At 45.6% G+C, this 14,202-nt stretch overlaps 1 protein-coding gene across 1 annotated transcript in view; it reads left to right on the top strand.

Annotated features, from left to right (window-relative positions):
• The window catches only part of LOC141073064 (uncharacterized), a 35,816-nt gene extending 27,050 nt beyond the window's left edge, over positions 1-8,766 (top strand). Inside the window, exons 12-14 of the mRNA XM_073560380.1 lie at positions 3,482-3,685; positions 3,909-4,171; positions 8,166-8,766. Coding sequence (XP_073416481.1) covers positions 3,482-3,685; positions 3,909-4,171; positions 8,166-8,749 — 1,051 coding nt within the window. The 3' untranslated portion in view covers positions 8,750-8,766. The remainder of the gene's footprint in view (positions 1-3,481; positions 3,686-3,908; positions 4,172-8,165) is intronic.
• Positions 8,767-14,202: the final 5,436 nt, after the last annotated feature.

Genomic DNA, 14,202 nt, shown 5'->3' with positions numbered 1-14,202 from the left:
ATGGATCTGTTTGCCGATTTCAAAAACAAAAAAGTAGAAACCTTCTGCTCCCTAGATCCCAGGGGGAATCCTCTAACTCTGGACGCGTTTATGCTCCCATGGACACAGAGTCTGACATATGTCTTTCCCCCGATCATGCTCATCCCAGCGGTCCTAAGGAAAGTCAGGGAGGACGGGGCAAGAATGATACTGATAGCCCCTTTCTGGCCCAAAAGAACCTGGTTTTCCTGGCTAAGAATGCTCTCAGTAACCGACCCATGGATCCTACCGGATCTCCCGGACCTGCTATCGCATGGCCCAGTGTTACACCCTCGTGCACCGAACCTCCATTTAACAGCATGGAATTTGAGAGGGTGCTGATGAGGGACGGGATTTTCAGACAACCTGATAACTACATTACAAAAAAGTAGGAAACCGGTTACGATGAGAGCTTATGGCAGAACATGGAAAAAATTCCTATCCGCTTCTAGGGCAAAGGTTCAGGACGGGTTTCAGATTGATAAGATCCTAGAATTTCTACAAATGGGCCTAGAACAGGGTCTGGCGGTCAACACACTAAAAGTACAAATAGCGACGTTAGGCGCCCTCTATAACCATGATGTGGCAGGTGACCCTTGGGTAGCATGATTTATTAAGGCCGCAACCAGATCTAGGCCAATAGCTAGTCAAAGGTTACTGTCTTGGGACCTGAATCTTGTACTTTCAACACTGACAGGCTCTCCGTTCGAACCAATTCACTCGGCATCCCTAAAAATCCTATCATTTAAAACGGTGCTTCTGGTGGCACTAACATCAGCTCGAAGAGTGAGCGATATTCAAGCCTTATCAGCAGGGCCACCTTTTACAAAAATTCTAGAGGGTAGAGTCATCCTAAAACCTGACCCGGCCTATCTACCTAAAGTATCATCACATTTCCACAGGTCCCAAGAGGTAGTCCTTCCTTCCTTCTGCCCAAATCCAAAAAATAAGGGAGAAGAATGTTTCCACACTTTAGATGTAAAAAGGTGCCTAGTACAGTACTTAGAGGCCACCAACAAATGTAGGAAGGAAGGCTCTCTCTTTGTGTGTTTCCAAGGTCCTCGGAAGGGGCTCAAGGCATCCAAGAGTACCCTGGCAAGGTGGATAAGGGATGCGATTGCCCTGGCATATTCATCCAGTGGAAATACCATCCCGGAAGGGCTGAGAGCCCATTCCACAAGGGCAATGGCGACCTCATGGGCTGAAAGATCTGAGGTATCGATAGAACAAATCTGTAAGGCGGCCACCTGGTCATCACCTTCAACCTTTTTCAGGCACTATAGATTAGATCTAGCCTCTACGTCTGACCTGACCTTCGGGAGAAGGGTCCTTCAGGCGGTGGTCCCTCCCTATGCTACCAATCTCTGTAATTCTCTCCATGGTGCTGTCATGGGTGAGAGAGAATAGCTTAGTTACTCACCGATAACAGTGTTTCTCGGAACCCATGACAGCACCCGCTTATTCCCCTCCCCTTCTCGAGTGTGGTGAGCACGTTTTTATTGTTAGTAGAGTGTTTCCGTTTAGGCACGGTGCTTCTTGATAAATAAGCAGTATTATAACATTGTGTATATATTTCTGTTGTCTAACCTGGAGACCCTCTGATGCTCTGTAACCAACTGAAGGCGGAGGAGAGGTACCGCCCTTTTTATCTGTAGGTTCCTGTCCCTGAAGGGCGGATCCCCTCTCTCCGTGGTGCTGTTATGGGTTCCAAGAAACACCGTTATCGGTGAGTAACTAAGCTTGTCCCACCAAAAACGAACCGCCACACAGCGTCAGCAGCGAAAAAATAAAGTTATAGCTCTCAGAATAAAGCGATGCAAAAATAATTTTTTTATATAAAATAGTTTTTATTGTATAAAAGCGCTAAAACATAAAAAAAGATAAATGAGGCATCGCTGTAATCGTACTGATCCGAAGAATAAAACCGCTTTATCAATTTTACCACACGCGGAACGGTGTAAACGCACCCCCTTCAAAAGAAATTCATGAAATGCTGGTTTTTGTTCATTCTGCGTCACAAAAATCGGAATTAAAAGCGATCAAAAAATGTCACGTGCCCGGAAATGGTACCAATAAAAACGTCAACTCGTCCCGCAAAAAAACAAGACCTCACATGACTGAGTCAAAATATGGAAAAATTATAGCTCTCAAAATATTTTTTGCAATAAAAAGCGTCTTTAGAGTGTGACAGCTGCCAAACATAAAAACCCGCTATAATGCCTCTTTCACACGTCCTGATGTTTCCGGTACTGGAGATGTCAGTGTCCGTGTGTGTAATACTTGCGGCACACATGAGGCATGTTTTTGCCACATCAGTACCACAAGGACGGGCGCCAGGGAAGAAGCATTGAAGGAAGCGCTTTTACCCGGCGCCAGGTGCTGAACACAACTCTCGTCATTCTCCCCTGCTCTGCCGACTCTTTCCAAAATGGGGTCACTTGTGGGGGGTTTCCACTGTTTAGGCACATCAGGGGCTCTCCAAATGCGACATGGCGTCCAATCTCAATTCCAGCCAATTCTGCGTTGAAAAAGTCAAACAGCGCTCCTTCCCTTCTGAGCTCTGCCATGCGCCGAAATAGTGGTTTACCTGCACATATGGGGTATCAGCCTACTCAGGACAAATTGCACAATAACTTTTGGGGTCCAGTTTCTCCTGTTACCCTTGGGAAAATAAAACAAATTGGATCTGGAGTAAATTTTTGGTGAGAAAAAGTGAAATATTCATTTTATTGTTTAACCATTCAAAAAATTCCTGTGAAGCACCTGAAGGGTTAATAAACTTCTTGAATGTGGTTTTGAGCACCTTGAGGGGTGCAGTTTTTAGAATGGTGTCACTTTTGGGTATTTTCTATCATATAGACCCCTCAAAGTGACTTCAAATGTGATGTGGTCCCTAAAAATAAAATGGTGTTGTAAAAATGAGAAATCGCTGGTCAAATTTTAAGCCTTATAACTTCCTAACAAAAAAAATTTTGGTTCCCAAATTGTGCTGTAAACATGTGGGAAATGTTACTTATTAAGTCTTTTGGGTGCCATATCTCTGATTTAAGGGCATGAAAATTCAAAGTTGGAAAATTGCGACATTTTCTAAATTCTTGCCAAATTTCCATTTTTTCACAAATAAATGCAAGTTATATCGAAGAAATGTTACCACTAACATGAAGTACAATATGTCACGAGAAAACGTCAATCACCGGGATCCATGGAAGCTCCAGAGTTATTACCTCATAAAGGGACAGTGGTCAGAGTTGTAAACATTGGCCCGGTCATTGTTCAAAGCGTGTTGGGCAGATCTGTGAGTGCAATAAATTGTGGACCATCAGTGCCAGGTTTGTGGCCAGGTACAAATGGAACGATATGTTCATGATTTCACTGCGACCAGAGATCTGCCGAACAATCTTGGAACAATTCTCTCTGCATGTAAAGGGGCCTTTACCCACACTAACAATTTCCTTCTTCTCAGGTTCAACCTGCCCCTCGTGACATGGAAGATGGCAATGTCTGCGTATGAGCATTGGGCAGATGAGATGGCAAGGGACAGTAGATCCATCACGGATAAATATGTGTATTATGTGGACCTTAAGCATGAGATTTCCACCCCAGATTTGGTTGAGGGAATGAAAAAATTGATGAAAATAAAGGCAAACAAGGAAGGAGAAACATCTGGGTAAGAGTACTGACCAAATGCACAGACAGCGCCACCAACCGCCTGCCATAGGACCAGATTAGAGCAGTAACTGTATTCGAGTTCATTCCAGTGATTTCCCGGACATGTCCACCATGCTCATTTTGAAAATACACCATATGCTAATGCCGAGAGAGGCATTCAAGTAGGTCATCAAGCCTAAAAGTCCTTGAAAAACCCTTTAACTTGCCTCTCATTTTCACAGAAATGTCGCCAAGAGGGCGAGGACCAGCAGTGACTGTCCGAGCAGAGAGCGCCAAAATGACGAGGGAGAGAGCAGCAGCGACGAGGAGAGGGAAGGTCCACGTAATTTCTTGTACCAGAGGCTGACGGATAAGTGCCCTGTACGGATCAATACTTCACCACCATCAATAAAGCTATGTAAAGAAGTAAACCTGAAACATGCCAAGTATCTGCGAAATAAATGGATCGGTATGCAGAAAACATTAAGAGTAAAAGATGCTGCTGGTAAGTTTAAGGGATTTTTCCCCCTTTCTTTCTTTTCTTTTCCAGTCTGTGTGCAGTAGCTAGCTCTGTGTTCCAGGCCTATGCATAGAGAAACTTCACATTTTTTTTTTGTATTTTAAGACGCACTTTTTTGTTTTGCCCAAATTGGGGGGGAAAACGGGGGGAAAAATGGCCACGTATCGCAAACTGTGCATGCGCCGCCTCCGCGGCCATTTTCTGGCAGTCTGAACACAAGAGCATGCATTGCCGAGAGGATATGGATAATGGCGGCACCCACCAGAAAGTGCCGCAACTCCCCACGCAGCTCCGGGCTTTGCCCCCACCCCCTGTGGACTCGAGAAGCCACTGCATGCACCCCCTCAACACCCCCCTTGGTAAGCCATAGGGGGCTATGTGCATGGATGGGGGATATATGTACCAGGATGGGGGACAGACAACAGAATGGGGACATATATATCAGGAGGGGGATCATATATGCCAGGACGGTAGACATGTATGCCAGGACGGTAGACATGTATGCCAGGATGGGGGCCATATATGCCAGGACGGTAGACATGTATGCCAGGATGGGGGCCAAATATGCCAGGACAGTAGCCATTTATGTACCAGGACAGTAGACATATATGCCAGGATGGGGGCCATATATGCCAGGACAGTAGACATATATGCCAGGATGGGGGCCATATATGCCAGGACAGTGGCCATATATGCCAGGACGGCGGCCATATATATATATATATATATATATATATATATATATATACCAGGACAGTAGCCTTATATACCAGGACAGTAGACATATATACCAGGAAGGGGGCCACATATGCCAGGACAGTAGCCACATATGCCAGGACAGTAGCTATATATATACCAGGACAGTCAATTCAATTCAAAGAAGCTTTATTGGCAGGACTAAATACACATTAGTTTTGCCAAAGCAAGTGTACAGAAGGGAATGGGGTTAGGGACTGTAGGGATGTTGGGTAGGGGTTGTAGGAAAGGTGGATGGGGCAGATCCAGCATGGGGCCATAGAAGTCCATGGCATAGGGAAGGTGGATGGGGGGATGGGGCAGATCCAGGGTGGGGCCATAGAACTCCATGGCATATCATGACTGTCTTTCTCGCAGTCTATGACATTCGCTCACATATTGCGCTGCTATCTCCACTGCTCTCTCGTCTTCCCCCAGCAGGATATATGTTTTCTCTTCCTCCTTCATGGTGATGAAATCCGGGAAGAGATGTGGGAGTCTCCTGAAGTGAGTGTCCCTCACTGCTGAGTATTTGGAGCAGTGTAGCCGGAAGTGGGTCTCATCCTCCAGGGCCTCCTGGTCACAGTATTGGCAGTCTTTCCTCCTTGGGATTGTAGCTCTGCCTGTGTCGGCCGGATTCGATGGCCAGACTGTGGGCACTGAGTCTATACCGGCTCAGGATCTTGCTGTCTTCGGGGTCCGGGAGTTTCTCCAGGTATGGGGCCAGTCTGTAGTCTCTATGTAGACTCTGGTACATTGTCAGTTTCTGTGAGCTGATGATGTCGTTCTTCCAGTCACTTACGTACCTCTCCTGGCTTTCGTCTACCATCTTCCTGATTCCGGCTTTTGTCAGGTTGTTGTGATTGGTGTTCTGGTCAGGTTGGGTTTGGGTGAGCTGTTCCGAGGGTCCTGGTTTTTCTGTTTCACCTACATGTGTCAGGGCTTTATGGTGATGGGAGCTTGGATTGCTCCTATTTAGGTGAGCCCGGAATGACAGTGCCCTCTTTAGAACCGTTAGGTGTAGAGGGAATCTGCCCAGCTCGGCCCGGCAAGCACTGTTGGAGGTGCTCCGATGGACTTGGAGAAGGTGCTTGCAGAATTCCAGGTGGAATATTTCTGTTGGGCTTGAATCCCACCTTGACCAGTCCTAGTAGGTGTGAGGACCTCAGACTTCGCTGCCATTCAGGAGGATTGGGGCGATGATAGAATCGAAGATTTTTAACCAGACCCTCACTGGTGGCTTCAGATGGTAGTTTCCTTTGGATGGCATAGAAGGTTTTGCAGGCCTTGTCTTTCAGGGTCTCTATGGCTTGTTTGAAGCTCCCTGATCGGTGAATCTCTAGGCCCAGATAGGTATATTTGTCCGTTCCTGTAAGGGCGCAGTTGTTGAGGACAAATGAAGGGTGCTGGTCTGATTTTCTCTTTCTCTTCTGGAACACCATGATGTTGGTTTTCTTTAGGTTTACCGGAAATGCCCAGGTGGAGCTGAATTTCTCTAAGATTTTCAGGTTGTCTTGGAGGCCTTTCTCGGTTGGTGACAGAAGCAGCAGGTCATCTGTGTACAGCAGGAATTTCACCTGCGCGTCGTGGAGGGTGAGACCTGGTGCTGTGGAAGATTCAAAGCGGTAGCCAGCTCGTTGATGTAAATGTTGAAGAGCGTTGGGCTTAGGCTGCAGCCTTGTCTGACTCCCCGGCTCTGCTGGAAATAGGCCGTTCTTCTGCCGTTCACACTCACACTGCAGAGGTTCTCGGTGTAGGAGCTTTTGATATCATAGGTCTTTCCTCCTATTCCGCTCTCCAGCAGTTTCAGGAATAAACCTGGGTGCCACACCGAATCAAAGGCCTTTTTAAAGTCCGCGAAACAGGGGTATATATTCCCGTTCTTTGTATTGTGCACATGGCTCTGAATGAGGCTGTGCAGGGTGTAGATGTGGTCAGTAGTGCGGTGGTTTGGCATGAACCCTGCTTGGCTCTTGCTGAGGACGTTGTGCTCGGTGAGGAAACTGAGGATCCTCTTGTTCAGGATGCTGTTGAACAGTTTTCCCAGGTTGCTGCTGACACATGCCTTTGTAGTTGGCTGGGTCATACCTGTCCCCATTCTTGTGGATGGGTGTGATGAGGCCTTGATTCCAGGTACGAGGGAAGTAGCCGGCACTTAGTACAATATTGAAGAGTTTAACCATTGCAGCCTGCATTTCTGGTAGGATTCCGTCCAGGCCACAGGCTTTTCTACATCTTATGGAAGAGATTCTCTCTGCTACTTCCTGTAATGTAATAGGTGCATCCACGGGTTTTGGAAATTTTTACTTTTTCCTCCATTGCTTTTAGTTTTGCCATTATGCTTTCCTGTTCTTGGCTTAGTTCTTCCTTTGGAATGTCTTTATAGAGGTCTCTGAAGTACTGGAGCCAGATGCTGCCATTTTGGATGTGGATGTTGTTGTTCTTGTCTTTTGTGCCCATGTGGTTCCATAGTTCCCAGAAGGAGTTGTCTTGGAGGGCGTCTTGGAGTTGGTTAAGCTTGGTGGAGATGTAACTCTGCTTCTTCCTCCTGAGGATGGTTTTGTACTGCCTTTGTATGGTTTCATAGGCTTCCCTTAGACCCGGGTGGTTGGGGTCTCTGTGTTTCTTGTTTGAGGCTGTTCTCAGAGTCTTCCGTACGACTTTACATTCTCTGTCAAACCATCCATTGATCTGTTTTTCTTTTGGTCTCTTGTAGTTGACTTTTTTAAGGTCATAGCCATATATGCCAGGACAGTAGCCATATATGCCAGGACAGTAGCCATATATGCCAGGACAGTAGCCATATATGCCAGGACAGTAGCCATATATACCTTTACAGCAGACATATATACCAGGATGGGGGCCATGTATGCCAGGACAGTAGCCATATATGCCAGGACAGTAGCCATATATACCAGGACAGCAGACATATATACCAGGACGGGGGCCATGTATGCCAGGACAGTAGCCATGTATGCCAGGACAGTAGCCATGTATGCCAGGATGGGGGTCATATATACCAGGACAGTAGCCATATATACCAGGACAGCAGACATATATACCAGGATGGGGGGGGTCATGTACAAGGATGAGGGTCATATATACTGATAAGCCAGACACTGGCATTATAAGATGGGCCCCATTTAACATTAAAAAATTTCTTTTTTCACCAAACTTGGGGTGCGTCTTATAAAGTGAAAAATACGGTATGTGTGCTGATTAAATTTTTTCTTTTTTTATTTAGAATCTTTCAGGAACCCCCCCAGCAGAAAACAGTTGTCAAACTATGTTAAAGGGCAGAGATGGAAAACAAATGTACCGACCATAGTAGAAGTGACGCGTGCTTGGAAACCCCCCAGGAAAAGGAAACAGAACGACTTTTCAGAGGAGATCAAAGATCTTGTGAGGACGCAGAAGTGGAAAGGACTAGTTATAATAGAGGACAACAGTAAAGGCGGTCATACCGTGAAGACCACCCACGCTTTTAAAAAAGGAGAGGTGGTCTGTGATTATCACGGAGAACTTATGGGCTGTAAAAAAGGGGAAGAACTGCACAGGTCACTGACAGGAATGTCACATATCTACTTTTTTGAACATAAAGGACAAAAATTGTGCATTAATGCAACCAAAGCACCGTGTGATTGCCACCCAGACATGCCATCCACTTTCGGACGGATGATTAATCATTTGGGGACGATTGACAATCTCAAGCCAAAGGTTCTGGATTGTGGAGAGACCCCAACAATTCTCTTTTTTGCCAAGAGAGATCTGAAGCCAGGGACAGAACTGTGTTTTAATTACAGAGTCCGAAGAAACGATTTTCAATAAAGGGGGATTGTTCATGGCTTCACACTTAATTTTTTACATGGGCTCTATTCATGCCTCTGATCCACTGTTTTTTTTTTTTTTTCTATAATAAAGCTGTTATTTTACTGTATAAGTGTTTGTACTAACACTTAATTTCTTCTCAACTTAATCTGCCCATCCTCGTTGCTTCTGACCAGAACACGTGACTGCCACAGCCAATCCAGGCCAGAGAAGGGACCTTCTTCCATAGCCAGTAATTGCCTAGAGCAGTCACATACTTTGGTTAGGGACCCGTGACAGCAGGGTTGTCCGTTCATACTGTCACCTACACATATAGGGAGAACACACACACGCGCACAGACACATCTTCTAGCTGGAGTAATTATTATTATTATTTATTGTTATAGCGCCATTTATTCCATGGCGCTTTACATGTAAGGAGGGGTATACATAATAAAAACAAGTACAATAATCTTAATACAAGTCATAACTGGTACAGGAGGAGAGAGGACCCTGCCCGCGAGGGCTCACAATCTACAAGGGACGGGTGAGAATACAGTAGGCGAGGGTAGAGCTGGTCGTGCAGCGGTTTGGTCGATCAGTGGTTACTGCAGGTTATAGGCTTGTCGGAAGAGGTGGGTCTTCAGGCTCTTTTTGAAGGTTGATGGTACGTGAGAGTTTGATATGTTGTGGTAGAGAGTTCCAGAGTAGGGGTGATGCGCGAGAGAAATCTTGTATGCGATTGTGGGAAGAGGAGATAAGAGGGGAGTAGAGAAGGAGATCTTGTGAGGATCGGAGGTTGCGTGCGGGAAAGTACCGGGAGACGAGGTCACAGATGTATGGAGGAGACAGGTTGTGGATGGCTTTGTATGTCATGGTTAGGGTTTTGTACTGGAGTCTCTGGGCAATGGGGAGCCAGTGAAGGGATTGACAGAGGGGAGAAGCTGGGGAATAGCGGGGGGACAGGTGGATTAGTCGGGCAGCAGAGTTTAGAATAGATTGGAGGTGTGCGAGAGTGTTTGAGGGGAGGCCACAGAGCAGGACGTTGCAGTAGTCAAGGCGAGAGATGATGAGGGCATGGACTAGGGTTTTTGCAGATTCTTGGGTGAGGAATGAACGGATTCGTGAAATATTTTTGAGTTGAAGTCGGCAGGAAGTGGAAAGGGCTTGGATATGTGGTTTGAAGGAGAGATCAGCGTCAAGGATTACTCTGAGGCAGCGAGCTTGTGGGACAGGGGAGAGTGGGCAGTCATTTACTGTAATTGATAGGTTCGTAGGGGGGGTCACATGAGATGGGGGAAAGATGATGAATTCTGTTTTGTCCATGTTGAGTTTCAGAAATCTAGCGGAGAAGAAGGATGAAATAGTGGACAGACATTGAGGGATTCTGGTTAGTAGGGAGGTGATATCTGGTCCAGAGATGTAGATCTGTGTGTCATCAGCGTAGAGATGATACAGAAAGCCATGAGATTCTATGAGCTGTCCCATGTAATGTTCCATTACACAGTTTTGGAGAAAAACTGTACATAGGGGAGAGTGTATAACTAGCTAATACCCATCTAATGTCCCATTAGCCAGTTTTGGAGAACAAACTTGTAACAGGATGGCAGTGGTGGGCTAAGGAAGACTGGGAAGCCAGTCTGACCCAGTAGACTGGGATTCCCTGGCTGACCCTGTTCCCAGAATTGCCTCTAAAGGTGAGGACGTCTGGGCCGCCCACCCTTCCCCTGCTGCTGACCAGCCCTAGTCTATAACCCCCTAAACTCCCCACAGGGACCCGGGATAGGCACAGCAACTCTAGTCAGATGGCAAACTCCATGAAGCTACAAGCACGGCTTCAGCAGAACAGCACATGGCGTCTACATAGCACAGTCTTTGCAGAGCATTAACTCTTTCACCGTCAACAGATGAGGGTTAATGCGAATATTTAAAGGCTGGGTGCCTGGTCACCTGACACACCCAGCAGCAGCTCATCTGACTGTGGAGTCACAGAAGTTAACCCTTAATAGGCAAAATAAATTAACTCCATTTAACTATTGCAATTTATAAAGACTGCAGAGCGGTCTACACTCTCCCCTCTGTACTATGTGCCCACTGTGCATATTTTTTTGCGCTGCATTTTTTTCAGCCACAAAAACACAAATGTTTCAAAAATGCACCCATGCATTTCTGGTGCGTTTTTTTTTTTTTTTGTGCTTCATTTTTCAGCTCATTAGAATGACTGTCAACTGGAAAAACGCGGCCCCCACCAAAAAGCACATGATAATTGCAAGGACACTAAAAAAAAATGCAGGCGATTTCTACAACAAAAAAGCCCAGTGGGCACAAACTAAAACTGGCTAATGTCTCACAGACTAAAGGGCCTGTCACACTAAGCGATATCGCTAGCAATATCGCTATAACTTGTGACGTTATAGCGATATCGCTGTGTCTGATACCTACAACCCGCTCCCCCGCTGGTTATCGCTGATCGCGCGTGAACGTTCAGGACTGTTTCTCGTCGTCAGCTTCCTGTGGAGCCGGGCGGGAGGACGTCTGGATCGCCTCGTCTGACAGGTAAGTAGCGACCCCCGTCCCCAGCGATGTCGCTGGTGAGATCTGCCTGAGTGGCAGCTCACTAGCGACCACTTAGCGATGCACCAGCGATCCTGACCGCGTCATATCGCTGGTCGGGATCACTGGTGCATCGCTAAGTGTGACAGTGCCTTACCTCTTGCATCAACCCCCCCATCCCCCTCTTCCATCTTCCTTATCATGGAGGTCGGAGAGCAGCGTCCCTCCTAGTGACTTCCTCCATTAGGGGAACATATGGTTCATGCCCCAAGGACTCATTGAAGTCTTCATGAACCTTAGTTACCTATTTGGGAAAAAAAATAATAAAATAAACAAACTATTGTATTTTAAAATTTGTTTTTATTCCAAGTCCTATTCTATTAGTGTTCATATCAGACAAGTGGGAGTTGGTTGATAACAGAACAGCCCCTGATGCAAACTTACATTACTGCTGCATATCTACAGTCATATGTAAAAGTTTGGGCACCCCTATTAATGTTAACCTTTTTTCTTTATAACAATTTTGTTTTTTGCAACAGCTATTCCAGTTTCATATATCTAATAACTGATGGACTCAGTTATATTTCTGGATTCAAATGAGGTTTATTGTACTAACAGAAAATGTGCAATCTGCATTTAAACAAAATTTGACCGGTGCAAAAGTATGGGCACCCTTATCATTTTCTTGATTTGAACACTCCTAACTACTTTTTACTGACTTCCTGAAGCACTAAATTGGTTTTGTAACCTCATTGAGCTTTGAACTTCATAGCCAGGTGTATCAAATCATGAGAAAAGGTATTTAAAGTGGCCACTTGCAAGTAGTTCTCCTATTAGATTCTCCTATGAAGAGTGGCATCATGGGCTCCTCAAAACAACTCTCAAATGATCTGAAAACAAAGATTATTCAACATAGCTTTTCAGGGGAAGGATACAAAAAGTTGTCTCAGAGATTTAACCTGTCAGTTTCCACTGTGAGGAACATAGTAAGGAAATGGAAGAACACAGGTACAGTTCTTGTTAAGCCCAGAAGTGGCAGGCCAAGAAAAATATCAGAAAGGCAGAGAAGAAGAATGGTGAGAACAGTCAAGGACAATCCACAGACCACCTCCAAAGACCTGCAGCATCATCTTGCTGCAGATGGTGTCACTGTGCATCGGTCAACAATACAGCGCACTTTGCACAAGGAGAAGCTGTATGGGAGAGTGATGCGAAAGAAGCCGTTTCTGCAAGCACGCCACAAACAGAGTCGCCTGAGGTCTGCAAAAGCACATTTGGACAAGCCAGTTACATTTTGGAAGAAGGTCCTGTGGACTGATGAAACAAAGATTGAGTTGTTTGGTCATACAAAAAGGCATTATGCATGCGCTCTATTGTTGACCGATGCACAGTGACACCATCTGCAGCAAGATGATGCTGCAGGTCTTTGGAGGTGGTCTGTGGATTGTCCTTGACTGTTCTCACCATTCTTCTTCTCTGCCTTTCTGATATTTTTCTTGGCCTGCCACTTCTGGGCTTCACAAGAACTGTACCTGTGTTCTTCCATTTCCTTACTATGTTCCTCACAGTGGAAACTGACAGGTTAAATCTCTGAGACAACTTTTTGTATCCTTCCCCTGAAAAGCTATGTTGAATAATCTTTGTTTTCAGATCATTTGAGAGTTGTTTTGAGGAGCCCATGATGCCACTCTTCATAGGAGAATCAAATAGGAGAACTACTTGCAAGTGGCCACCTTAAATACCTTTTCTCATGATTTGATACACCTGGCTATGAAGTTCAAAGCTCAATGAGGTTACAAAACCAATTTAGTGCTTCAGGAAGTCAGTAAAAAGTAGTTAGGAGTGTTCAAATCAAGAAAATAAGGGTGCCCATACTTTTGCACCGGTCAAATTTTGTTTAAATGCAGATTGCACATTTTCTGTTAGTACAATAAACCTCATTTGAATCCAGAAATATAACTGAGTCCATCAGTTATTACATATATGAAACTGAAATAGCTGTTGCAAAAAACAAAATTGTTATAAAGAAAAAAGGTTAACATTAATAGGGGTGCCCAAACTTTTACATATGACTGTATATCATATGATAACCGCACAGCACGTACAAGTATACACACACACACTCTGAGTGGACTACCCAACTCTCAGAAATCGCTCATTTGAGTGACACCTTTGCTGCCAATAAGCTCATAAATTTATATTACATTTAGGCTACATTCACACGGTGCGTTAATGAACCGCTAATGTAGAGTTTTGTTCGGATCCACTATTTGCTGTCCCAGCCAGATCAATGCATTTCACTATTTGGAATTCACATGCTGCGTTTTGTACGGATCCACTTTTGGGCTCAAAAGCAGATCCGTAAAAAGAATTGACATGTCAATTCTTGGGCATTATTTAGCTGCGCTATTTACTCACCTGGCCATGCTCCCCCAGTGATCTCTCCCTTCATACCGAGGCCATAGGAACAGCGGGAACACCTGGCACTGCACCCTGTGACTGAGTGACATCAAACGGTCACATGCGCAGGCTGCAGGGTCCCAGAGGCAGCGCTCGCTGCAGCCTCCGGGGATGACAGGACACCGCTGGAGATCACTGGGGGAGAGCGGCGAGGTGAGTAAGCGCAGCAGAATAATGCAGCAGCATTCATACACAGAAAGCTGCCCTTTGTGAGGATCAGTTCTTGGTGCAGTTTCTGCACCAAAAACAGATCCTCAAAAACGCAGCAATAATCCTGTGTGTGAATGTAGCCTAAATATACCTTCATCCGTGAACGTGTTTTCGTAGCACAGCCACACAGCCCCCTACAGACACAGCGAGCTGGTGTGACTTCCCCAAGTGCCATGACGGCACAGTCAGCTGGCTGAGGTCATTGTTGCAGTGTATGACTACAATCTCCCTACACGCTGTAAGCTCTTGTG

This window comes from Dendrobates tinctorius, unplaced genomic scaffold, assembly GCF_039654945.1.
Source record: "Dendrobates tinctorius isolate UK_male_01 unplaced genomic scaffold, ASM3965494v1 ptg000296l, whole genome shotgun sequence".
Classification (NCBI taxonomy): Eukaryota; Metazoa; Chordata; class Amphibia; order Anura; family Dendrobatidae; genus Dendrobates; species Dendrobates tinctorius.
This window is presented reverse-complemented; position numbering and strand designations above follow the sequence as displayed.